The sequence below is a fragment of the Macrobrachium nipponense genome, chromosome 1 (assembly GCF_015104395.2).
Source record: "Macrobrachium nipponense isolate FS-2020 chromosome 1, ASM1510439v2, whole genome shotgun sequence".
NCBI classification, from domain to species: domain Eukaryota; kingdom Metazoa; phylum Arthropoda; class Malacostraca; order Decapoda; family Palaemonidae; genus Macrobrachium; species Macrobrachium nipponense.
Genome location: NC_087200.1, coordinates 170,221,338 through 170,249,059, shown reverse-complemented (window position 1 = coordinate 170,249,059; position 27,722 = coordinate 170,221,338). Strand labels below are relative to the sequence as shown.

At 38.8% G+C, this 27,722-nt stretch overlaps 1 protein-coding gene and 1 long non-coding RNA gene across 2 annotated transcripts in view; one reads left to right on the top strand and one right to left on the bottom strand.

The window, feature by feature from the left end:
• LOC135219821 (uncharacterized) overlaps positions 1–27,722 on the top strand; it is a 150,598-nt gene that overhangs the window by 88,227 nt on the left and 34,649 nt on the right. The gene's annotated exons all lie outside the window — the stretch shown is intronic.
• Positions 764–10,441, bottom strand: LOC135219817 (uncharacterized). Its single transcript, XM_064256902.1, has 9 exons — positions 9,957–10,441; positions 7,590–7,697; positions 5,241–5,507; positions 4,472–4,687; positions 4,060–4,249; positions 3,622–3,744; positions 3,087–3,357; positions 2,296–2,477; positions 764–1,929 (listed from the first exon to the last, which is right to left on the bottom strand). Exons 1-9 carry the CDS (start codon positions 10,119–10,121, stop codon positions 1,802–1,804), a joined length of 1,650 nt encoding a protein of 549 aa, XP_064112972.1. The 5' UTR covers positions 10,122–10,441; the 3' UTR covers positions 764–1,801.

The window sequence follows — 27,722 nt, the reverse complement described above, 5'->3', positions numbered from 1 at the left end:
TTCCAGGTTTTAAGTTTTTGTAAAAGAAAACTATTGAGATGACTTTTTCTGTCCATCAGCTCTTTTACTGTCTGGCCGCAGATCTTCAAAATTACTGAGGCCAGAAGGCTGCAAATTGGTATGCTGATCATCCACCCTCCAGTCATCAAACACCAAGTTACAGTCCTCAAACCTCAGTAGTTTTGATTTTATTTAAGGTTAGATTAAGCCATGGTCGATCGTTTGTCAACGCTAGAAGACAGGCCACCGTCGGGCCCTGGCAGAAAGTTTCATGCGCCGAAGAAAATTCGGTGCATTTTTTTTTCTTGCTTATTTGGTACCGATTTTTTTCCGAGAGCCTACAGTTTTCATTGATCCAACATCCTTGGTTTACTGGATGTATTATTTGTAGTGTGCGAGTATCGCCATACAGACATTGCGCATCACGAGTGTCTTTATGTCCGCGGTCAGGCAAAATGTTTCACTAGAGTAAACTGTTCTTTAGAAATATTCTTCAAAGTGTTAAATGATTGAATAACCTTTCTTGGTGCAATGAAGACGTTGCAGGAATAACCTCATTTTCTGGATGTGCTTCAATTGCCTGATGGAATAGCAAATGAGAACCCTGAAAGCACACTCGACTGCTGGTGTGCGAGGAGAGAGAGGAGGGATTTGATGGATTGATCAGTTCTTGCTGGGAGAGGCAGGAAAGAGCAGCAAGTCAGCTCACTCGCGCCGAAAAGGATGATTCGTGCGTCGTAGAAGGTGTAATGAAACAAACATATATAGAACAAATAATTTATTTGTAAGCTAAATAATTTATTCAACAATGTCATTATTGTTCCTTATAAATACATAGGTAGCTCTCCTTATGAATACATACTTAGGTAGCCTGTGCTATAGTAGTTACTGACTATAAGGCCGATACATAGTCCCGTTTATGTGAATGGCTTTCGTGAAAAGGATTCCGATAGAAAATAATTATTTCAGGGAATATAGATACATACTATAAAAATATATTGAAAGCTTATCATTCATTCATTTCCATTATAGCAACATTTTCTTTTGAGAATTTAGTGTGTGTTTTGTTTTAATAATAATAATAATAAAAAAAAAAAATTCAGGATGTGGGGGATTGACCCTCCTAAACAATTGTCAACCATTGTCGTATCAGGGAATCGTCGTCCCCATGTTGAGAGGAAAACCGTATCTTACACAAGTTCCTGAGGGCGACTTTTTCATCGAGAATAGCAGCCAGGTTTTGGTAATACATTTCAGTGACTTAGGATGCACTAAAATAAGAAAATATGGGCAAACATTTGTACGCAGACATACTTACAGCTTCATACTGAAACGTTGTTTGCAAATTATATTCATAATACATTTTTTTTTGCATAATTTGCAAATTGGTGCTGCTATGCACTACGGTAAATTTGTTCGGTCAGTCGAGAAATAAACTGAAGCGTCTGCAGTAAGCTCTACAAATGAAGCACAGACAGTGGGAAGATTTGTAAGGCGTTCATTGGGTAGGCTGTCGGGCTTGGTAATAAAAGATTAAGCTTCAGTAAGGTTGGTTTTTGCGAGCAGACCATTATCATTCAAGATGTTGTCAGATACGAGTGGCTTAGCGTAGCGCTCTCACCACAAGAGCTGGAATGTGCCTTGATGCAACTCGTCGTTCACGAGACATTTTATAGCAATATTTGACAGCATATTCACAGAACTGAGAAGAAATTCGCAGCACTTCTCTCAGTTCCTCTTTGAAGTGTAGCTGAAAGAATATCGCATCAATTCAGTGAGCAGAAAAGATACGGCAGAAGAATTATTCTCGGACAAATATGAGCGTTTCGGTGTCGTGTGCGAAAATGAGGTTGATTTTGGAGCTGACGGCCACATCTTCCAGTCGCTGCACTTGAGCAGTCCTGCCCTTTCTGACCACAACTGCGGTTCCTGAAATGAAAAGGGAAACGGTGAGGCGTTTTTTTTTTATTTTTATTTTTTTGTAGTAGTAGTAGTAGGGAAACGGTGGGGCTTTTTTTTTCTTTCTTTTTTTTTAGTAGTAGTAGTAGTAGTAGGTAATTGGTAAAATTTACAACGAAAACAACTGTGAGCTGTACGGGTTTCTAATTGAGATTAAGCTTAATTTCTATCGATATCTTGAATAAATGCGCATTGTTAGGGTGGGCATTTGCCGCTATGTATATTTTGGCAATTAAGATAAGCTGAATGGTGAAGCTCATAATAGTAAGGGAAATGTAACTGATACGTCACTATACAGTAGTACATGTTCGGTAATTATGGATAACAGTAACATACCTGTGACGATGACAGTTTGGTCATCCTCTTCGTGGAAGGAAACATCGCAAGTGACTGTCACTCTCACTCTCTTGGTGACCTTTCCGTCGGCCGCCGACACCTCTGTTTTCTCCTCCACCTGTGGGGCGTCTGCTCTGAAGACCTGGGCACGCCCTAAGTCTTCTCCTGAGGAGCTCATGATTCTGGCAATAGGAAACACTCGGTTACTTCATGTGAACAGTTTGTTTACTCGTGGGAATAAATGTTTGTTTTATGTTGCTAAGGGTATTCTTAAATTTATTTCTTATGCTTATATAAGGCTGCTTATTGATGTTAAAATATATTGATTAAGGAATTTGTGTACCAATACTCTTACGTCTTTTTTTTTTAATAATACTTCAGCCTAGGTAGTTAGGAGTTTCATACGTTACTGAATTTTGTCGAAGTCATGAAAAAGTCCTCGGTATTCCATTCTCTCTCTTTCTGTTCAAAGGAAAGTTATTTAACGCAATGCATGTTTTGCAAATAGCTAGTAAGACTCGAGTGTAGAAATTTGATTTTTCAAACACGAGAAATAATTGACTATCGACAGAGAATGTGACTGTCTCATCTAAAAAGCATTTTCTTTACTATCAGGGGTCCAAGAATAAATATCTCTCATTCTCATCACAGTGAAAATCCCCAGTCCATCTTCGTTCAGAATCCTGTCGTTTGTTTGTGGAACATTTCGTAGCAAGAACAAAGCCCTGCGAGGAATCGCATAGGAGAGTTTTGTCTCGGTTAGAATGCAGCAGAAATCAGTCCTTTCTTACCTGAAAGCATCTCCAGGTGCCACTGCCTGAATTGAGAATCCGTAACCTTCAGGGTTTGTGTCACTCCAGAAGTAATTCTCATTCTGGTTCATTTTGTCCCCAGAGAAGGTCAGCCTCTTGCCATACCCTCTGCCGATGGACTGCAGGGTCAGGGCACGAGCTCCGAAGAGATGTTTCTTGCTATCCACAGGACGGACGCGGTATCTGAACCCGGTGAGGATGCTCGGGTCGACATATGTGCCCACCACAGGAAGTTCGTAAGGCTGGAGTCCTGGAAATAATGAAAATGCGATTACAAAAGGGGGAGTTGAGGAACTGCGAAAATGCATTAAGTTAGAAACACCCTTGATAACTAACTACATTTTGGAATTTGATATAATGGAGGAAATTGCCATTTATAAGTCCTGCAATCAAGAATTAAGACTTGTAATGTTGCATATGATGTTTGAACGAGAAGTGCGTTTGCTTATGTCTTAAAACAATTCTTCATCACTATCTTTAAATTTATAGAAAACTGATATAATTTCGTAATTACCTGTGATAGAATACTGCAGTGGAATATCCCCAGTCTTCTGCCCGTTGACCACAGTGATGGTTGAGTTGTCGACTCCAGCCTCCAGTGTCAAGCCTCTCTCGCCGCCAACATTGCACTTGATGACTGAAGAGGAATGTAGGTAATAAATGAGATATTCTAGATTTTGAGAAAAATATTGGCATTTCAGAATGATTATTCAAGTCAGGAGACGGTATAACATAATAAAATGGTAGCTAATGAAGAGAAATGACAATTAATTTTTAATATAAATCTGACTTGTAATAGTGGATTTAAGGCCATTGCATATACACCATTGATGTATCTGAGCATCAAAATTAGATTAGAAAAACTAGGATTATGAAAACCTTTTGGAAAGCATTGTCCTTATTATTGAAGACGATGAAGACAGTAGATTTGGTGTTCATATAAAATATTTACCTCTCTTGAGAACAGCTGGAGAGCCAGGCTTTTGAGGCTTGATGGAAACCGCTTCACCAGTGATGAGGATTAATTTAGGTTCTGCGTGGGAAAGATGGAAGTAATGGACTTTGCACACCATTGATACTCGCGCTCTCTTCTCCACACTGTTGTCCTCCAAGAAGCGTTGGCCTATTTCCTTATGAGGGCCCTGTTGAGTGCAGAAAGTCGGAGAATTAGAACCGTACTCTGTGTGCCTTTTTACGGACATTTACAGTCAAGGTTCAAAGAAACTCATATTTTATGGGGAGCAAAAATACTGTCACATTGAGAGGGCAAATTGGTGGCAGTGTTTACCACATCCTCAGAGCACATGAACATGCCACAAGTAAAACAGGAAATTGTATTTAATTTTTCTTTCCGATGTACTTACGACAAGTTTGGCAACTTCAGCTGTTGCTACAGGTGTGTCATTGGCATCCCGCAGGGTGAATTTCTCATCCTCCTGAACCAGTTTAATGGAGAACCCAAATCCCTCGGGGTTTGTGTCAGAGTAGAAATAATTGCTGTTCTCATTGTGGGAGTCGCTCGCAAAGGTTATGCGCTTGCCGTAACCTTTGCTGATGGATACCAGTCTTAGAGCTCGTCCCTAAGAGGAAGGAAAATTGTTTCAAGATATTGCAGAAGATATTGATTTGAAATCTCGTAACTGAGGAAAGCTGTCTTTAATTAATATATTAGTGAGACGATATTATTGGTCAGACGATTGTTTATATTTGATTTGAAATATTGTATGACCTAATTTCTCGGCTTTATTCAATGTTAACATCATATGAACAATCTGTGATGTGAAAGTTCTTACATTATGGTTTTTTTTTATTGGAAGAAATTGTAATTGTATGGATTTTACGCATATTCACGTTTTGATATTAGTTTATAAAATATTTGCTGGAGGTATTTTCTTTTTTTATGACACTCAGTAGTGTAAAAATTCTCTGTTCAAAAAGCAATCCGCCATTATTTAGATATTTATTGGACTTTAAAGGTGAAATTATAGAGCTGTGACATAAAATATAGTTATTGCAAAAAATTCTTGTTACGCACCATAAGTATTTCAATGTTTTGTTTTGGTGATGTGATGCTATAGTGCTATAGTAATGGAGAAAAATAGTAGAGTAGGTAAAAATTTAATATGCATGTACCTGGAAAAGGAGTTTCCTGGAATCGGCCGGCCTGACATTGTAGTTGAATCCTGCCACAATCAAGGGATCCACGTAAGTGCCTATGACTGGGAGTTCGTGGTTCTGAAGCCCACTGATAACATATTTGGTTGGGATATCTCCGATCAGGGCCCCATCCAGCACCACTCTCTCCTGCCTCTCCTGGTGCGTCTGTTGAACCTTAGGCAAGGAATCTTCAAGGCTAGATGCCCAATCAGTCTCACTTGACCTAAACTCACATTCTTCCAGCTGAAAGAGTGAGTACAGTGAGTCTGAGGTGGTCTTGGGAATTGTTGTCGGGGTTGGTGGAATGGCACGAAACTTGACAAAGTTGCTTTTGTCCAGTTTCAGAGGCACCCCATCCATTAGTGATCTACTTTAATTCTTTCTATTTTGATATCTTTATTTATGCAACTACAGTTATCAGAAGATTTTACAATAAATACAATTATAGAGGCATAATTGAAACTATATCTGTCTGATTCTACTCAGTATTTTACCAATTTTTTTCTTTTGCCTGGCTAGAGTTACAAATCAATCAAGGCAGAATAATTTTCATTATAGTTTCTTTCTTGAGTTCAAATATGATGACTTTTGATCTCAATTTACGTTACTTCTTAAGTGAAAACCAATAGGTTTTCCGTAACATATTCATATTTTCAAACGCAGTGTTATAAGTGCTGTGACCACTATTCTGGAGTTGCATTGAATAGCTTTGAACTAAGATTTTGATCGTGGGTTCCCACAAAGAATTTTTAAGTTACCTATGATAAGACTAAAGACTGAACTTTAAAGAACCAAGTTTGAAAAAGTCTTGGCTTGAAGGGAGAGAAATGAATCGACTTTGTGGGTTAGGTCTGACTGCGGGTGGGGCTTCACCGAGCGCGAGAAAGTATAACCAGTTTGATCCTGTTTTGTTCCCAGACAAGAGCGACCGTTACAGCTGCTTCCTTGGCCACAGCATCCCGACCGATCGATGACTACAACAGCTAGAGAGAGGCTGCAGATGTATCCGTTGCTGCAGTCCCCTGCGTCTGACAGCCAGCTCGAATCCTTGTGTGGTAGGTTAAGGTCGTCTTGTCTGCAGAACCAACGGATAATGGTTACCTCGCGGCATCTGCATTCCCCACACGCTCTCTCTTATGGCGTGTTGATATATCATGTGCATTTGGCCTTTAGCAGGATTACTTTCATCAGTGAACTTTGATTTCCCTCTTGGATTCAAAGCAACAAGTACTCATGATTGACCCAACGTGAAATCCCAAAAGCTGAGGTTTAGATTAAAGTAAGGAAACACGAGGCCATCGCGTGATTGCACAGGGAGCTCCTCCAGAAGAGTGAGGTCAGCAGCACGGTCAACAAATGCAAGTCTTTCACGTTACTTAATTGGGTGGCACTCTCGAGATTAACTCTCATAGATGAGATAGTCTCGGTCAGCCGGAGGGCGGTTCAGGATTTTCTGCAATGGAGAAGGATCACGGAGCGGACAAGCAAACAAAACACACCTATCTCATTTGTTTTTTGTTTTTAAATTCATTTAGGTAAAATGAAAATAAAATGAAACATAAAATGACTGATGTCCCTTACTTACACACTCCCAGTTAACCCCTTAACCCCTTTTGGAGCCCTTGACAAGATTGACTGAGATTTGACGATTTTTTCTTGCTTTTCTGGCAGACAATCTATTCCAGAATCTCTCTACTCTTTACTTCCTTTTTAATTAATGAATCAGGTGCTGTAAACATTTACTGTTGTCTAATTCCATAAAATGAGCAAACAAAACTAAAAGTAAATAAAGAATTTACACTTCAAATGTTGTCGGCTATCTTTTACATGTTCCTTGTATGAATAAAATAAGAATTTGGCTCACTGTCTGCCTTTATTGTTAGTGTGCAAATAATTCATTCTTAAAAGTAAGGTACAAATAAACTTGAGTCCAAGGTATGTCAAGATGAATTCAATTGTATGAGAAAAGGTAATCATGTTCTGCAGAAAATGATTCAATTTTGATCATGTTGACATTCCGGGAACTGCGCGCTTTCCTTCGTTCTCTCGCATTTTCATTCTGTCTTTATATCAAGACGCGCACCTCTCTCTCTCTCTCTCTCTCTCTCGCATTCGCTTGCGAACCCACACACAATTATATTTATGTGACAACTCTTTTTCTCCCACACACATACACATACTATTACCTTTAGTATGGATTTGACCTCTCGCTCCGTCTCTCGCTCTCAGACACGAATAACCAGACTCTCCACACGAAGCCCTACCAATCACACAAATCAATTCTAATTACTACGAGAAAGAGAACACCACCATAGGACTACTTACGAGGTCGTCGTGCGACTTTAAGTGATCGACATCGCTCAGCTCACCCAGGAATGGCTCCTCCTGCCGCTCCCTGGAGTCTCTCTTCAGGAAGGTCGGCGAGACGCTGGGCTGCAGAAGCAAAAAAGGATATATACTCTTCTGTTTTGACTACTCTTTTATTTATACCAAATTTGTTTTGTTTATATGTATAAAATATAAGATATATACAACATATGCTAGCAAATATTCGCCTATGCAATTATTCTTTTGTCAAAGCCAAGCTTCTGTTCCTAGGCCTCGGTGTGTTAGATTTCTGTACTTTACACCTAGCATTCATATGTACTCGTATAAATATATGTACGTATATATATATATATATATATATATATATATATATAGTATATATATATATATATATATATATATATATATATATATATATTATATATATATATATATATATATATATATATATATATATATATATATATATATGACAAGAAAACGACGTTACATTCCTCAACTGCCCCACACCTTATTAATGCCTTGGAAAGGTCCTTAAAAGAGCAGTTGCTGTAACTCGGAAGTATCCCATGGCCAAAAGTCACCTTCAGCTAACGAACACAATTTTAATTTTAAATGATAAGATTCGTGACAGGACGCTGCGGTTGGATGACTTTTTAAGTATCGGATTACTTGTTCAGACTCAGTCACTTTATTATCTTTTAAACAGGAAATTCTGTGAAAACATGTTGACAGCGTTTTTCCCATCATGTCTTCGAGAGAATGTACTTTGTGAACACAACGAAACATTCATTATACAGATGCTGAATGCCGACTGAACTTTTATCAATAAAGTGTGTATATAACATATGTATATACACACACACACACACACGCACACACACACACACATACTATATATATATATATATATATATATATATATATATATATATATGTGTGTGTGTGTGTGTGTGTATATAATATATATATATATATATATATAATATATATATATATACTATATATATATATATATACACACACACATTATATATGTATATACATATGTGTGTTTGTTTGTTTGGATATCACTTTGCCAACTCATCGGCAACAGTAGCACAAGACTAATTCGACATTCGTGGCACCAAATACTCGCAGAAAGCAATGTCGCCAGTTTTCATGTTCGAATTGTCAAAACCAGAAATAACCCAGATGTTTGTCGTGGTGTAAGTAAACCCAGTGAAGCAGATATTGTACGTTTATAAATTGCGACATAGCCCGTCATATGCTGAAGCGAGAGAGCAAATCCCCTCCATTTCGAGCCGGAAATAACGTCATCTGGTATTCTGGCCGCTCAATTGTGGCGGGCCGAGCGCGGTATTGATCGTGGAGCGTTCGTGGGCGTGTTAAGAGGACACCAGAAAAAATAGCTTATCATGTGACTCATAAGAGTTGCATACTTAGAAGAGAGTGCCTGTGTCTTCTCAACCCCGATACACTCACCCCTTCCCAATGCCTCCCCTTAACCTCATCCCTTGTTGTCTTAGGAAAGGTGTCGTTGTGCAAAAAGGGGGAAGGGGGGGTGTTAGATTTATGTGCATGTATGAATTCTGTAGACAATCTCACAAAATTTATCTTTAGCTGCTGTGTCTAACAGTGAACTGGGTTTTCAAAACGCTCTGGATGGAATTATCACTCAAGCAAAATTATGAAGCCAACTGAAAATAAATTTTACTTAGTCCGCGATTGGATGAAGAAGAAGAAGAAAAAATGAAGACACTAGAATCCATAAAGTATTGATAGGTTGTCACTCGGGGTGAGCGTCTCTCGAATAATCGATGAGCATCTAGAGAGGAAAGAAAAGGAAAGGAAAGGGCAGTGCCGCTGATGATACAACCATAGTACGGATAGTTTGTCCCGTCTCATATCTCATCGGTTTGTTCTGTTTTGCTATAGTTTATGGTTGGATTCAGAATCTGTCGTTGAAAATAGTGTGGAGGATGCTGTCACTGCATAGAAACTGAAGTCAATTAAGCGTCGCTCTCATAAAAATATGAGCACTTCAAGCTTAGACTTAATCAAATCGTTCACGTCTCGGGGAAGAATTATTCATTTGTTGTATGACGTGGATTTAATGTATAATCAGATGTATGAACGTAAAAATTCATTACACACACACACACCGCACACACACACACACACACACACACACACACATATATATAATATATATATATATATATATATATATATATATATAATATATATATATATATATAATTTAACATCAGATGCTAAATGAGTAATTGCATTATACAAATTACTTACGATGTGAACCCCACGAACGAGGCCTTTTCATGAAAATAGGAGTGTACCCCTTACCTGTGACTCATTAGCGACGAGGTTATCCCAGGGATCCTGTGAGGAGACGTTGAAGGCCCGGTGGTGGGGCCTGTCCCACTCGAATTTCCTCGACATGGTTGACCAGAATCTTGACAGGTCCTCGGTCATTGCAACTTCATGAGCGTTGACAGGTGGAGATGCCATCGTTGTTACGTTTACTTAGTTTCAAGGGTAACACTTGGGAGTAGTAATTGCTCTCGAACTGAATGTACAGGTGAACTGCTGCTCGTGGAAGAGCGATTGATGAATACGTAATCAGGTCTTAGAAAAGCTCACAAACAGCGGTGTGACAGCGAGCGAGATTTCCGTCAGGCTCAAGTCGTTAGTTGTTCAAAGAGAAGTAACTTGGACCTCAATAAAAGGCAGCGAGCGAAACTTTGAAGCGTCGGTTGATAGAACGTAGTACAACGCGCAGTCTTCCCTGCGAGAAAGTTTCGAGATCAATGGCACCACCTCCCACGTTCCTCAGTATTTGTAGGCGGTGAGAGTGGCGCCGCATTGAACGGCGTTCTGGACGTTATGCGCATGCGCCATATCGAACCTAGTTTTCCGTAGGTTAAGTGTGGCTATAAATAGACCAAATCAGTTTAAGGTGTTAAACAACTGCAATTTTGAGTCCCAATGAGTGTCATGAATGTTACTATTTTGCAAATGCTGTAGAGGCATTCTTGCTGGCGATTTCTCATCGTTAGAATGCCCTGAAGGTCTTTGATTCTCCAGACCTCGGTCACGAGGGCAGTACGTGGCTGATGGGGCAGGTCAGCCTTGGTAAAAGCTGTTCTCTGTGGGGTATGGTGTAATCAGATGAAGAATATTTGCTTCCTTTTCATATTAATCCCAGATAAGAAGGCGACTGAAAGGACTTGAAGACCCAACTTATGCACCGAAATCGTAAGACAAGTTTCTCATGAGAGAGAACAGGGGACGTGGCACCTTCTCTTCCAAGTAGACATGCCCCACGCACCAGCCACGTGAACACCACATGACCAAGGTATTTGATCGCGTGGAGGGCGTGTGTTTGTAAACATCGTAGGTCACACAAGGGCGATCCTAAGACGCAAAACAGCCCGACTGAACGGAAGGAAACGGAGGCCGAGGTTTCTATCTTATTGAAAAGAAGTCTGCTTGCATCGTTTCACCGGTCCTACCCTTCTTTTCCATTGTCTGTTAGAGCAATACTTAGTGTGATGCTGCTGCTGCTCCTGCAGTTTTATTTTTCCTATCCTCACTTCCCAAACTATTTTTGGTTCAAGAGCAGATAGCCTTCTCCGTCCCTGCTCACGGGCATATGGAGTTTTGAGAAATGAGAGCCGTTTTCTAATCTGGCGCCTCATGACATCCGCCCCTAAAGTTGAAAGAGGCTTCGAATTCTGCTTGTGCTTCTGCAAGCTCGTAGAATTCTCTAGAACATAAGGAGGGATTGGAGAGAACACGCCCTGTGGTGGAGACTCCCACTTCGCCATCGAAACGATCTCGTCTGTTCTCGTGCACAGAAAATAAATAAATAAATAAATGCAGAAACAAATTCATAAATGAATATCTCAAAATATTAACAAGTTAATATTTTAATCCTGTTACATATGCAAGAAAAGCAAAAAGGGTCAGGTCAAAATGTAAAATATTAATTTCCCAAGTTTCAGTGTTAAGTAAAAGTTTATTTAAAATGACAGCTATGTTTTCTTCGATTTTTGACACACACACATTATATATATATATATATATATATATATATATATATATATATATATATATATATATGTGTGTGTGTGTGTGTGTGTGTGTGTGTGTGTGTGTGTGTGTGTGTGTGTGTGTACATTGTAGTTATTAGAATTCCATACGTATGAGGTAAAAATAAATCAACGAGAGAGAGAGAGAGAGAGAGAGAGAGAGAGAGATAATTCGTTTTTATTCCAAAAATTTATCGTTAAGAAAGGGAAAAAGATAGTGGTTCGTGAATGGTCTTAAATTATAGATATTTTACATTATTGCGTTAATGATTGTTCATCTCATGTAAGAGGATTAGTGGCAGCTTTCGTTACCGTCATTTTGTTTAATGTTTGGTAACGTGAGAGTAGTGTCACCAGGTACTTGTTTTTGCAATAAACCCCATCTTTTTCACGTTCTCGAAACGACTGCTGTATATATTCGTGGCGAAGCTTTTACCGTAGTGTCTGTTACAGGTTCCTGAGAGAGAGAGAGAGAGAGAGAGACCCTTGGGCCTTGCTGTTGTCATGGCTGTCTCCGAGTCCTGTTGTCTGACAGACAAAGAAAGGCTGTTTTGTTATCATTTGAGGTATATGAAGATGATGCTTTCAGAATCCCTCTTCTTTCTTAAAATAAAATGGTTATTTTCGATCATTCTAAGAGATGTGTCGCCAGAAAACTTGTTGATTAATCGTCGCACCAGATAAATCAAGCTGGGAATAGACCTTCCTCTCTCGCAAAGTGAATAATGCCGAGGCCCGAGAGTGAGAGACTATGACTGGGTCTCGAGGAAGGAAGGATTTGCAATAAGCTTTCAGTTCATATACATTAAGTTTATCGGCGTGAATATTTACTGAATCCATTTCATCAACTTTTCATTTGTGTCTGTGTGACTCCGTAATCCATTTTGAGTTGGTTCGTGTAGTTAAACTGGTAAGAATTTCTTACAGTAGTAATGATAACACCGGGGAGAGACACCATGAAACAGCGGATGGAATTTTCCACCGCGCTAGACTTTCTTCTTCTTTTTTTTCCGAGAAACGACCGTCGAGCGTCGAGGAACGAGGGAGTGAGCCCTGGGGCGGACGGACTGGCAGAGCGAGGTAGTGTTTACACTGGTTTCTGGGTATAGCTGGGGCAGGGCTGGGGGCATGGGCTATACCGTTGCTGGGGTCAGGTAAACTTCTTCCACCAAGACGGAGGGAGTCGGGAGAGCAGTAACTTCTGGACCTCCTTCTTTAGAGTGAATAATTTCGTATCTTATGAAAATATCTCAATTTTCGAGTATAATAGTTACTCTTTCATCGTAAAGTTTTCTCCAGTTTATCGTATTTTTGTTGCTGGTTTTCTCATAATTCCACATTCCTAAAGACTATCCTGTCTTTTAGATGGTAATCAATTCTGACTGAAATATTTCGCGAGAGCAAAAAAATCTCTTAGCAATTAAAATATGATACAGAAAGCGTTCGTAAGAGAGAGAGAGAGAGAGAGAGAGAGAGAGTTTGTCAGACAGTAAAGTTTGAGTTATTTGTTCTAGAGTGCGTGTGTGAACATCGCTGTATCCTACGGTATGCGTGGATGGACCTACAGGCATATGAAATAGGAAGGGGAATTAAGAAATTCCATGTAACAACAACAACAAAAATGGTCGTTTATTGACATTCAGACAGCCCATGCTGATGCTGTTATCATTTCGGTTAGATAAGTATTTTAGTTTTCGACAGTTTTGAGTTTGTTTTATCAATGACTGTGATAACCTCCATTTTGTTCTTGTACACTCACATACAACCTTATTACCAAGGTCTAAAGAATAGTATTCTTTAGACCTTGCTTATTACCTGCATGTATTTGCATGCTTAAAAAACCACATAATATAGACGACATAGATTTAGTATATATGTGTGTGTGTGTAACCAAGTATTTATATAGCTTACAAAGGAAATTGGAGAGTTGTGCAGTGTGTGGGGGGGGGGGGGGGGGGGGGGGGGGGGGGGGGGGGTTTCGAAGATGAGCCTTTCATGTGAGGTGTCTGAAATTGTGGACGTTGTTATTCTGTAGATGGAGAATTAACCAGTGGCCACGATTAACCTCCCTCCGCTTTTACTACCAACCAACGGTGACAGGAGATGCGACAGCGGACTTTTTCTATATCCTTGTAATTTAATGATATATTTATATTTTTATCTATTTGTTTATTCAATTGTTAATTGGTTTTTTCTTTTTTAATAAATGACCTCTTCTTTTTGTGTTCGCCTTCTGTTACTGTTTTTCCTAGTCAATGACAGTTTTTCTATATGAGTAGGGACTATGTTTCTAAATATAATATAATATAATTATATATATATATATATATATATATATATACCTATATATATATATATATATATATATATATATAAGCGAAATACCACAGGATAAATGAATTCGCTTATTTAATGAAGTCACATTTACTGTGAAATTTTAAGCATATATATATATATATATATATTATATATATATATCATATATAGATAGATATATATATATTTATATATATATATAGATATATATATATATGTGTGTGTGTGTGTGTGTGTGTGTGTGTTTTGTGTGTGTATATATATATATAGTATATATATATATATATATATACATACATACATACGTACGTACGTATATACATACATACATACATAGTCAGGTTTGTATACCTGCAGGTAATTTTCGTTATGTATTGAAATCATTTTACCATGTAGTCGCCGGCAACACATCCCACAAGTTAGGTAATCTTCTCCACGTTGTGTCACATGTGGCAAGCCCAGATTCCACGAATCGTTTCTATTATGTCTTGCGCCAGATTCGGCACTCATCTTATCAACTAAGGCGATAAACCCAGTTTCTCTGTGTGTGTGTGTGTGTGTGTGTGTGTGAGAGATGAGAGAGAGAGAGAGAGAGAGAGAGAGAGAGAGAGAGAGAGAGAGCATTCATCGCGGAAAAGATGTCTGGAGTGAAATTACCCCCAAGATGATTATGTTATATCTCACATTTTTTATCGATTGTCATATCCTTGTGCAGCCCTTTACTCCTCCTTTGGACGACTCAAAATTGCTGTAAAAATAATTGACTATAATTAGCTTGCGGTTGGTTTCAAATGTAGCGAAGAAGGTCGTACGGTTTACCGTTATCCAGTTTGTATTTGCCATTCAAGTCTCTTTTGGAAAGTCATCCTTGCCGTATTTGCTTTATATTTTGTTTATTTTAGTAGTTTTTCATGGGAAAAAAAAAAAAAAAAAAAAAAAATCGGAGATGGAGGACATCGATTTACCTGTATAGGTTTGCCTGCCTGTCTGTCTGTCTGGCCACAAGATATCTCAAATAGATTCCATTGAATGTCTGTCTTGTGGTGAGGACTACGGACTGAGGAGGAGCAAATCAGCCAGAGGGAATCGGATCCTTGGAGAGATCCAGCCTTTGTGTTTATTTCCAATTTCATCTTAAAGAGCAACATTAATCTTTATATTTTGTCTATTCTTAGGGAACTCGTGTTTTTTTTTTTTTAAAGAACAACATTAATGTATATATTTTATATATTTTTAAGGAACTAATGTTTCTTTTTCTTCTTCTTCTTTGTTAGAAATCAGCACGTGTTTGCCGCGAAATTCTCCCAGCTTGTAAAACTAAATTTGGATCCGAACTCTCTGACCGTTTTGTACCATTTGAGGAAATTTTCAAAACGAAACCAGTGACTTATAATGGTCTTAAAAGTAGACTCTCTGTCAACAGGACCTCAAAGCATTTATTTTATAAACTGTTCATAGCTGGAATATACCTTTGGGTCCCCGCGGTTGTTCTGCAGGTCATTTCGAAGTGGGTGATGTTTAGAGTTGGGCAGTGATAAAAAAAATAAATAAATAAAAAACCTGATTCATCCGGAAGATCTGGCGCAGCCGCACGCAGACTCATCAGTCGCCTGCCGCCAGAGCTGGGAGGTGGCAGTTGCCGAAAGGGAAAGTGGAAAATGATGGGAAAAGCCGCCGCCGGTCGGTGGCGCTGCCCTCCTCTATGACTTCCCTGGTGGATGTCTTATGACATATTCTACCTTTACTCGGCCTATTTATCTTTATTAGATTCGGCTTTTGTGTACTATGCTAGGCACATTATTACTTTTATGGCTTACTCAAGATTTGTCCGGTAGGGGAATAGTACCGTCAGTGCACCTCGTGCGGTGCACTGTAGGCACGACCTAAGGTGCTTCGTAGCGCTCCTTCGGTCACTAGCTGCAACCCATTTCATTGCTTTTATTGTACCTCCGTTCACATTCTCTTTCTTCCATCTCACTTTCCACCCTTTCCTATCAATTGATTCATTGTGCAACGACGACGATATTTACGTAACCTTGGAATTGGTTGTCCTAGATTGTCATGTGAAACGTCGTCGCCTTTTGCTCTTATTAAAAGCGTCACTTTCAACAGCGATCCTTTGAAGGGCAATATTTTATAACGCTTGAATTGCTTTCTGGTTTCTATGCGAGGTACTTTCATTATCATTTCGAATTTCCATCATTCTTTCTTCTTTTCCATTGACCTCATCTTTAGATTGTTTATTTTCATCTCTGCACTTGAGTATGTCTGGCTTTTTAGTAAGTTGCATATTATAGTTCATTTTCAGGGCTCTTTCCCAATTAGGTGTCTTATTTCCTTTATATCTTATGAGACATTTTATTTATTTAATTATTCAAATATCTTTTCTTTAATTATTTTAATTTGTAAACAATTCATGTTGTGTCATTTCATAGTATAGAATGTTTGCCGGTACTATTTTGATCTAGAGATTTTTTTTTCTTTCTCTCTCTCCTATTTCAGCACCACCCCCTACTTATTTTGTTTTCAGCGCGAGTTACGTTTCGATTTAAATTATAATTTTTTCGACATTCTTGTTTGATTTCCAATGCAATCATTCCTTTTTATGTTATGAAATTAACTGTTTGAGGTGCAAGTTAAAAGTTTTGTTAGTGTTACGATATTCTTATATTTATATTTTACACTTGGTTGTATGCGCTGAAATCTTTTGAAATTATAGTTTTTCTATTGTTGATCAGTTCAGGCGTTTGTATCTTTAGGGTTATGACTAAGCCAATTGTTAATACCTGAATTAATCGTCGTTCGTTTTTTAACTTGAAATACCAGTGCTGTTTGTCCATCGGCAACTATTTTCATACCATTGAAGTCTGGGGTTTTTTTGTGCTATTTTCTGAACAAAGTTTCTATTCGTGTTTAATGCTGTTTGTATGAGACAAATCTCGTGTCTATTGATCTGCCAATAAGGGGGCGCTCTCCCCGCTTGACGTCATTGCATTCCCAAGTGGTTGTCATGGCAACGGAAGACGAGTTAATCTAGGCGTTCCATGACGTGTGAATGCCGATGATCTTCGGCTTTTGCAGAGCCTCTCATGCTTTTCTCCTTCGGCCACATATGCGACCATGAGCTAAGCTTTTCTCCTTCGGCCACATATGCGACCATGAGCTAAGTCCTTGCGACACCAGGTGACATCTGCGAATAACATCGCGCAAGTGTTCTGTAATTCCACAGCTGATCGTAAATCGAGCGTGTTGTCCGCATTGAATGTCGGCAGCGGAAGCACGGAGACGAAGAAGGAAAGGAAAAGAGTGGAGAGCTAGATAAAACTTGAGGGCAAGTAGGATTTGCTTCTTGAAGGCAAAATGATTTCACGCAAGGGAGAACCAAAGCAAGAAGAAATTCCAGAGATTGACAGTAGAGAGAAAGAAACGGCCACCAACTACATTCCGTTGATGAGTAATCCCCAAAGTAAATGTGGGAAGTGGAGGCCTGCTGGGTGTTACGAAGCTACTTGAGGCGAGAAGGAGTCTCTTTCCCGGGGGAGGAGTGCAACAGTGGCAGAAGTAGTACCATTAGAAAGAGAGGCATCTGGGACACTTATCCCCGAAAATAGGGTTTATACAAGATTTAAGCGACGAGTTATCGATCTGACAGATTCGACTGATTCAGTCTTATAGAAAAGGGAAACAAAACGATGAATAAACATCCAGATATTGAAACAATATCCCTATCATGGACGAAGAACACCATTATAATAGCTTTGATAATTGGGATGAAGAGAAGAACTTTTGATCTCGACAAAACCTGAATGTTTTTGTAAAAAAAAAGATGCCAGGTTTCTAATCTGAATACATTTGAGTTCCCAGAATGTTGTTAGCAGAAGTGAGGAGAGGTCAGAGGTGAAATTGCGTTTTCATCAAAATGAATTTAAGAACTGAATGAGAGAATCGCAATAGAAGAAGGCACAGACAGAGGCCTTTAGATGTGTTGACTTCTCAGAATGATTCCCTTCAAGCATGCTGTTAAGATCACGGACAAGTAATTCGACCGAGTGCAAAGGATAGTTGAAGTCTTGGGGTTGAAGGAAGGAATATGGAGGATTGAACTAGGGCTAAACAAAGAGATTGAGACAGGATGTAATGTCTTTCTCGTCACCCCGGTCCCCCCCCCTCACCCCCCTCTCTCTCTCTCGCTCTCTCTCGCGTGCATTTATGAGCATGTAACAATACTGTTATTAACTGCTTGTAAGCGGTACCACATGCACACACTGTTCTACTTAGTTTTGATGTATTGGGATATAAAGACCTCACTCTTCTACCCAGCTTCTCAGCCAACGATTTGAGAAACATCTTTTCTCAAAGTTTGCTGGAGTATATATTTTTTTATCTTGTTTATTTCTTTGCTATTACACCAAGATAGAGAGAGGTTCTCTCCTTCATTGTATTCCAGTCATTCAGACGTCTAGTTGCACTTTGCGACGGTCTCCCTCCAGTTTGGATTTGGAATGAGCTCCGAGTAGCGTTCACGGACACTTGTAGCGATCCATATAGGTACTTCAAACGACAAGTTTGTATTCATGCCGTTGCATTCTTCGACAGTCTGTAAATTCAGTAAGAGGAAATAGACACTGAAAATGTATAATTCCAGGAATCATTATTTCATTACATATTTGCTCATTCAGAGGTTTTGTGGCCTCTGTTTCATCGTCCCGTATCGTGAATGGTGGCCGACAGATATTGACGTCGTATTTGTGACGTCACCTTTCCAAGCTTTCAAAGACACAGATGAGTAGAGGAATATGGCATAACCGTATTCTGCAATGAGAATTTTTTTTTGAACCAGCTAATAAATAGCAGCCGTGACGTCATAAAGTCAATGACGTCATGTTGCCTCAAAAATGGGTGCAGAGACGTCAGCGGAGTCGCATTTTTTACAGCTTTATTAAGTCAATTGATTTTCGGGATATTTTAGGAACGCTGCTCCGAAGTAGTGCTGCCTGAATTCAAGTCTCAGGCAACTTGCCAAATTCATCATGAATATGTAATCCTTGCGATTTTATATATATAATATATGTGTTTATGCATTTATTTGGTATATGTATATATACATACATACGGACATACTCATAGTAATTATTTATATAATATGTGCATCTATATGTATCATAAAATAACGATAGCAGTAATAATAATAATATAGAATAATTATTTATTGTCTTCTTTGTATAGACGTGACAAAGTTGTGGTAAAAATGGCGGCATTGATGGAAATATGGATCAGAAAATATGAAGGTGGTTGGGTGTCCTGAAGAAAATGGAAGACGAGGGATTGGCGAGGAGTTACTATTGACTTTAGGAAGAAGGGGAAGGTGACTATTGCTTTTAGAAAGAAGAAGGGGAAGGTGACTGTTGATTTTAGGAAGAAGAAGGGGAAGATGACGGAGATAGGCTGGCCTGAAGGAGTGGATGAAGTATTAGAGAGTAACGTCCTTAATACTCTGAAGGCACGAATATTCATGAGTTCTAGAAGTGCTCGTGAGTCGACCATACTTCATATTTGAATGATGGATGATCCGGATGTTTCATTTGCAATTGAATGATGGATGATCCGGATGATGCATTTGCCAATGAATGATGAATGATCCGGATGATAAATTTGCAACTGAATGATCCGGATGATGCTTTTGCAATTGAATGATGGATTATCCGGATGATGCATTTGCAGTTGAATGATGAATGATCCGGATGATGAATTTGCAATTGAATGTTGGATGATCCGTATGATTCATTTGCTATGTGTATGAAACAATTCTGAGGTTTACCCTTTGCTGTAACGAAGTTTCTACCAAATATAAATTCGTTTTGGAAAGGAATGAGGTTCTTAACGAGGACAGTTAATGGACTTTTAAAAGTATTTTATGTAAGAAGAAGAAGAGTTCTGTTTCGGCCAGTTTTCCCAACGCAATAATTTTGCCTGGCCGTTATGTTCCATTCCTATTCGACACATGATTTGCGCAACCCAGGCTAAAATCCAGTAACTTTTATTTATATGTTGATAGATGCTCACGACAGGCCTAGCAAGCCGGTGAGCTGCTATAAATTGCTCATGAACCGCACGACTTACTTCAGGACAGACCCATTGATCAAAGGATGCCCGGGCACATCCTGACTCGGAGTGTTATTGGACATGGACAGGGAAATAAATATTTGAGATTAGGAACAATTAATCTAAGTACTTTGAGAGGTAAGGAGGAGGAGGTAATCATGATGATGGAGGAAAGAAAAATAGACATTTTGGGGTTGTGTGAAACCCGTTTACCAGGAGAAGGAACAAAATTATTGCATAACAATTACCAATTATTTTACAAAGGTGGAAGAACCGCACGACACGGAGTAGGTTTTATTGTGAGTGAAGAGCTAGCTAGAAAAATTAGTCATCTAGAATTCAAATGTGATAGGATTATTAGCATTTCCTTAAAGTTAGGAACATTTCAAGCCAGCATAATTCAGGTGTCTGCACCACAGCAGGGCCGCCCTCAAGAAGAAAAGGAAGAATTCTACAGACATCTACAAGAAGTAAAAGATTCTGTCCCACATGTAGAGAATACATTAATAATTGGAGATATGAATGGACATATTGGGCAAGACAGGACAGGCATAGAGGGCATATTGGGAGCATTTAGCATTGGAAACAGAAATAGAGGAGAAAACATAATTGATTTTTGCATACTAAACCAGATGTCCATTATGAACTCTTTCTATAATCATAGAGACAGCCACAAGTGGACGTGGTACCGATGGAACTCGGCTTTAGGAGCATATACTGAAAAATCAATGATTGATATGGCAATAACAAATAACAAAAATATGGCCAGAGATGTAAAAAGCATCCCCTCTGTGTCATTCGATTCAGATCACAGGCTTCTCTTAATTAAATTAAAGATGACAAAACCCAAACCAATTAAAAGCCAAGTGAGAGAAAGATTTATTTTAGAGAATATGAGAGAAGAGGAGTGCTTAGTTAAATATCAAAACGAAATAAGTAGAGCTAAACAAATGCAACAGGAGAGCAATGACCCAAATGAAAAATGGAGACACTTTAGAATGGCTGTAGTGGGTGCTGCTAATAATACAGTGCAAAAGAAAAGAGTTCGAGGTAGGAGGAAAAAACAAACTGCTTGGTGGACCCCCACACTAAAGGCCGCTGTTGCAAACAAAATGAAACTCTTCAGAAAATGGATGACCTTGAATGAAAGATCACAATAGCTATAAAGAAGCGTCGAGAGAAACGGAAAGAATAAAAGCTCAAACAAAAAGAGAAACATGGGAAAGAATAGGACAGGATCTGGGAAATGATCTCCAAGGTACCAGAAAACTCATATATAGCACTGCCAAAAACTATAGAAAGGGAAGCCAACCACCACTTATGTAATCAAAGACCCTAGGATGGGGCAATTTTGAACCGAACCCCGAGAAATTGAATTAGGATGGAAACATCACTTTGAAACACTACTAAACAACGGAAACAATGACCTTGAAGAGCATGTAGAATTTGATGTGTTTGGGGATGCAGAACCTGACATAACAACACTGGAGTTTAAAAATGCTCTCAAGAGGATGAGAAATGGTAAGGCCCCTGGAGTGGATACAATACCTGCAGAGCTCCTTAAAAACATGGGGGAGGATGGAGTCATCTGGCTACTAGAGCTAATCGACATACTCTGGAATGGGCAAATGCCACCTGAAGACTGGAGAAGAGATCTAATATGCCCAATCTATAAGAAAGGTGACAAGACAAATTGCAGCAATTATAGAGGAATATCCCTAATGTCACATGCTTTTAAAGTATATGAAAGAATACTTGAAACTAGATTGAGAGGATATGTTAACCAAAGCTGGGTGAATGGCAAAACGGTTTTCGACCAGGAAGAGGGACAACTGATATGATTTTCTCCCTCAAGATGATATTTGAGAAGAGCTGGGAATGGGACAGGGATAGATATATTGCTTTTATAGATCTAGAAAAGGCTTTTGATAGAGTACCAAGAATGAAAATATGGCATGCCCCTAAAAGACCCTTACTATGGAATCCCTGAGAAACTTATAAGAGTAATTTATAACACCTATCAAAACATCAGATCCAGAGTAAAAACAAATCAAGAGAATGAAGACGGCTGGTTTGAAATAAAATCAGAGTAAGACAGGGCAAAGGCGTCCTTTCGCCACTTCTTTTTATATTGTTCTTAGATAAATGTATGAGGGAACTAGGTGAGGATGAAGCTGCAGATATGACCATCAACCTTATGTATGCAGATGACCATGCAATGATAGCCCTCAGCGCAGAATCTCCAAGAAAACGTCAACAACTGGAACGCGATCTTAACAGCTAATGGAATGCGGATCAACAAGATAAAAGACCAGAGATCATGCACCTATTCACGAACACCAAGTAACGTAGATGTAGAATTAGAAGGTCAGACATTGAAACAGTGTAGAAATTTCAAATACTTAGGAGTAGAGTTTAGTGACCAAAACGATTCAAAACTGGAAATAACTACCCGAATACAGAAATTCAGTAACAATCTGTATCTGCTCTACCCACTAATGAAAGACAGAAATATACCTCGCAAAGTGAAAACCATAATATACCTCTCTATTTTAAGACCAATATTGACTTATGGCCATGAATCATGGACATTAACATCAAGAACTAGAAGCCAACTTCAAGCAGCTGAAATGAAAGCCCTAAGACTCATAAAAGGTGTAACAAGACTAGATAGGCTACGAAATGAAGACATTAGAAGAGAACTGGGAGTGGAGGGGATACTAGATTTTGTGGAGAGAGGACAGCTTAGATGGTTTGGACACACCAAAAGAATGGAGGAGGAGCGATATCCTATAAGGTCTTTGGAATGGACACCGGAAGGAAGGAGACCGGTAGGAAGACCAAAAGTGAGATGGCTACAAAACATAGAGAGAGGAGTAGAGAGGAGAGGCTCTAGTTTGCGGGAAGTTGATGAGATGAGGCTCTATGATGATCGCCAAGAATGGAGACTGTTCCTGAAGCAGGACGACTGACAGGCCTGGAGGCCTACCTGGCGTCTGGTGAGAAAGTGAGAAAGATGCCCCATTTATGTTTCCAATACTGAACCTTTCCTAGGAGCAACCTCACTTAGCTCTATCGTGTTCACAGCACCCGTAATAGGTACGAGAGGAAGTGTGGTTCCATGAGGAAGAAGAACCGGGGTTCGGCATTGCGTTGATGATGACTTTAAGCCCCATTGCTCAGTGATAAGGTATACATGGACACGTCTTTCCATTCTATGGATGCTTTGTACATGGACACGTCTTTCCATTCTATGGATGCTTTGTATATTCAGCGCATTTGGGGAACCGGCGTCTTGTCAGATTTCAGTTTAGGATATTTCACCTAGCTCTGTTTTTGAAGCGACCATCTTGTACTGCAAAGAATAAAAAAAAAATATTAGGCCATTGGGCAACTTGGTTTCTCTACAAATCTTAAAAGCAGCAGATGTCCTGTGACATGAACTGTTTGGTCATTCTGTGAAGAATCTTACAAAAAGGAGGGATTAACTCTAGTTTCGATCATTCAGTGTACATACAAAATAGACTAAATGTTTTACCCGTTTCATTGATGGGTGTGGAGGTTCCCTCATCACATGCATTGCTGAAGAAGGAATTGGGGTTAAACGAGAGTTCTGAAACATGACTAAACGTCGAGATGCAGACAACACTGACACCGGTGTAAAGCAAAAGAAGAAATCATTCTTAAGGAGTGATATCTCTCGTCCCTTGTTCACTCTGTGACACTTACAAGTAGATTGTTTTGAATTTAGCCTCACGTCAGCAGTCTACTGTTCTGACTTTATTTGTTCTGAACTTTATTTCCTTGAAGAAATGAACAGCATTAAGTCTAGAGGAAAATTCTGCTTGACTTTGTGAATTTAGTGCATTATTAACTTTGTGATCTCGTGATTACGTTTCCTGACGAAAAGTGAAAACACGAACGTTTTTCGTGTTATTCAAAGGCCTCCCAGGTTCATTGTCGGGAGATATTTTGAGTTATGACCGCTCACTTTGAGTAAGCCCTGTTTTCTTAAGGGAATCTTTACTACCCTATACACAGTACTGGGTAGAACTAGAGCTCGTCACTTTGGAGAGCATCAGCTTCCACATTCTGTAGAGGTGCTACGATACCAGAGTACCAAAGGATACCAAAGGACCGCTTTATTCTGCGGTGTTGTTGACTGCAGTGTTTGCAAGTTTAAATAATGATGATATAATGCTGTAATAGTTCCACGCGCTATTGCCGTGGTTTTACTTCGTAGATTGCTGTTCATTGATGCTTATAATAACCTGTTTGTTGATTCATCTTGTGTAACTGCTGTTATTTGTTAGTCTCTTCTTCCTCATTGTGATTATTTTCACTAATGAGAATTCTGTTCTGTTGAATCATGTTTTAGAAGGTAATTACTTATGAGGCTTGTTCCTTACAAATGTGCTCACACATTTTGATTATGTATGACAATAATTATGATGATAATCAAAGTAGAAAGTTAGATTCCTGGCTATTCTTTTGTACTTCAACTTATTCTTCCTGGTTTATAAATGAAAGCCCTCGTGACGCTCGTGTGTCTGGTTTTTATCTAAGAAAACATTATGCGTTTACTTTTCTTCCCCTCCCGTTTTATTTAATTGATACATTAGTTTGATTAGGCGGTGACGTGAAATGACATCCATCAGTCTAAGTAGATGACTGTGAAATCTCCTCCCTTTTATAATTTCCGGTAATAGGAATTGCACATACAGTGAGGTTCAGTGGGCAAGCGGCACCAATGAACGAGGCCTTGCCATCCATCTTATTTGTAGATGGTTATTTGCTCTAAAGTGTTTATCTGACTTGTATAAGGCCTTGCACGATGCCTAACTCATTCCTTTGCTGCGTTTGTTTATGCTCCACTCATTTGGTTTCCGTTGTATTTCACTACTCCAGTGGATTTGCTATTTTCTCCCTTGTTAGTCACGTTCCTCTGGTTTGTTTTCCACTCTTGAGTTCAGTTGACTTGTTGTTTTGTTTTGGTCTGTCCTCGTTTGAGTCCGAAGATATGAGTGGTATGCGATTTGTATATCTGGCTGAGAAAGGAAAACTCCATTGCATCTCTCTTCCCGTTTCTTTGCCTCTGACTCCTTCAGAGATTCGCTTGGTATGGCGAGAGATTATCATTAAACTCGTCTTTTGAAAATCAATCATTATTTTTCGTAGCCAGCAATTTTGACATTTTCACAATGCTCCCTTGTTCCCCTTCCCCGCTCCTATAACTTCTTCAGGAGAAAAGAAAAGACTGTCTATTCCATCGAGGTTAGGCCCAACTCCATTTTCTTGTTGCAGGCTGTTGCTTTTCATCTGTAAGAGGCGTCGTCTGTCCGTCGCATAGAAACAATAACAACATTTCTAAATTTTGGTATGTTAATGCGACAGAGTGTGCGCCCACACACACACACACAAACATATATATATATATATATATATATATATATATATTTATATATATATAGATATATATTTATTATATATATATATTTATATATATATATATATATACATACATATACATATTCCTCCTCGTACAACCCATACAAGTCCATTGCTCACATCCCGGGCAGGTACTAGTATATTGGTACGCAATATTAGATTTGAGAAGAGGGCCAAGGTGAGCTTTCGCTTTGGATCAAGATGCGACTGTTAATTGGATTTTTTGGGGACGATTTTAAGGTTCACCGAAGGGAGTTCTTTTTGAATAATGGTCATCATAAAAAGAAAGGGAAGCTGACGAACGTTTTAATTTTGGCGCTGTCAAAACCGAACTGTGTGTGTGTGTGTGTTTGTGTATTTGTGTATGTGTCTATTATGTTTGATTTTACCCGTTTACTGCTTTATTTCCTATTTATTTACAAAGATTGTTTAATAATGCATCTAAGTATACTGGTGAGTGTAAATCGATTTAGAGATTAGGAGAAGAGAGAGAGAGAGAGAGAGAGAGAGAGAGAGGCGAAATAATTGATGTGTACAGTGCCACTTTACACAAAGCGCTCTCGTACCTACTTGATAACTTTTATTTCAGTCACTTGAATGGTTTTCTTTTGATGAAGTCAGGACATACCTGTCTTTGGTCATCAGTGCAGGTGGAGTGTTGTGCACCTGACGTCACGTGGTATTGTCATCCGTTACCAACTCATTTCTACCTTTGTGCTCTGCCTTCGTAATGATACGACAGAAGGAGGTGAAGTTGTTTGTCCAGGGTGTTTTGTAATCAATAAACCTGAAGAATACACAAGGCGATACGTACTATATCATTTATCTGTTGACGTAATGTTAACGATTATTGAGCATTTGTTACATTTGTTTTTATTTGTTTATGTGTGTTTGTGCGTGTGCGTGTCTTCTTTGTATAGGGTGGTCTTTGACCAGAAAAAAACTAGAGTGGAATATTTATCAAGTTTGTAACTTGTTATTTTGTCTCTTTGGGGTCTTCGGTCGCTTCCTGATGAGTCATGTCCTTGAGGGATGGAATGTTGTAAGAGATAACACGAGTTAGAAAGAGATTCGTTCTGCGCTCATTCTAAGAATCTGTTAGCTCTTCAAAAGCGGTGGAAATACAGTAGCTTCGTGGTATATATGCTTAAGTGTTTGTAACACTCAGTCGTGGAGTACATGATTTATGATAATAGTACACTTATTCACTTACAAGAGAACTGTATCGTAAGTGATCGTGAGTAGATTTATACGAATTATTTGTACTTATATGAATGCAATTTACCACACAAAGAACGCGTCTTGTTCACTTCCTTGAGTTACGTAAAGACGAGAAAGGCGAGTCGAGTGAATTCAGGTTTGGTTTGAACGGCTTTTGTCTTGAGTGAAGATTATGCGCTGAAGCCCTGACTCTTCTCCTGCCTCTGTCACCCCGTTATTGTCATGAGACGCCCAGTACAGAATGTTAACGCCTTATTTGTAATCCTCTTATATAATAGTCCTTGATTTGCTAGAACTAACTCAAGGTCTGAATTTTATCCATTCTGTGGAAAACTTCTTGCCAAGTAGCAACATTTGTTTAACGTGATCATATGTGTGAGCTATATAAAGATTGGCAACAACAGTCATTTTTATTATTATTATTATATTATTATTATTATTATTATTATTATTATTATTATTATTATTATTATTATTAACTTTTGATTTGTCAAGTCTAGCGAAACGGGAAGAGAGATATTATGCTACAAATACGGAACAAATAAAGATATACCAACAAAGAATTTATCAATAATATAAAAACCTTCATGCATAGCATATACCTCTTTCAAAATAAACTACATTTTGTAGAGTTCTTTCGTATATGAGTGTCAAGACCTCACAGACTCTAGATTTTTCCAGTTGTCACTAGATCTCCGAGTGATCTTCCTGATCACGTAACTGACTTCTAACTCAAGAAGTCCAGACGTGATGTGGCTCTGCTTTTTCGGTGATTAGACTCACATGAGTCGTGTTGAAGTTGATTCGTTTGGTCTTGGTTTTTGCTTGAATTTTCCTTCTTTCATGTATCTTTTTTCGGAAGTAATTCTTCACTTCTCATTATTTTTCCACAGTGGATTACTTTCCTTTTATTTTTCCACAGTGGATTACT

What these genes read in the sequence shown, in the direction of transcription:
- LOC135219817 (XM_064256902.1), bottom strand. Translation starts at nt 10,121, where the DNA reads ATGGCATCTCCACCTGTCAACGCTCATGAAGTTGCAATGACCGAGGAC. An exon ending in TAAAGTCGCACGACGACCTC is followed by an intron (nt 5,508 to 7,589) that starts GTAAGTAGTCCT and finishes TCACTCTTTCAG; the next exon opens with CTGGAAGAATGTGAGTTTAG. An exon ending in CCAAACTGTCATCGTCACAG is followed by an intron (nt 1,930 to 2,295) that starts GTATGTTACTGT and finishes TTTTCATTTCAG; the next exon opens with GAACCGCAGTTGTGGTCAGA.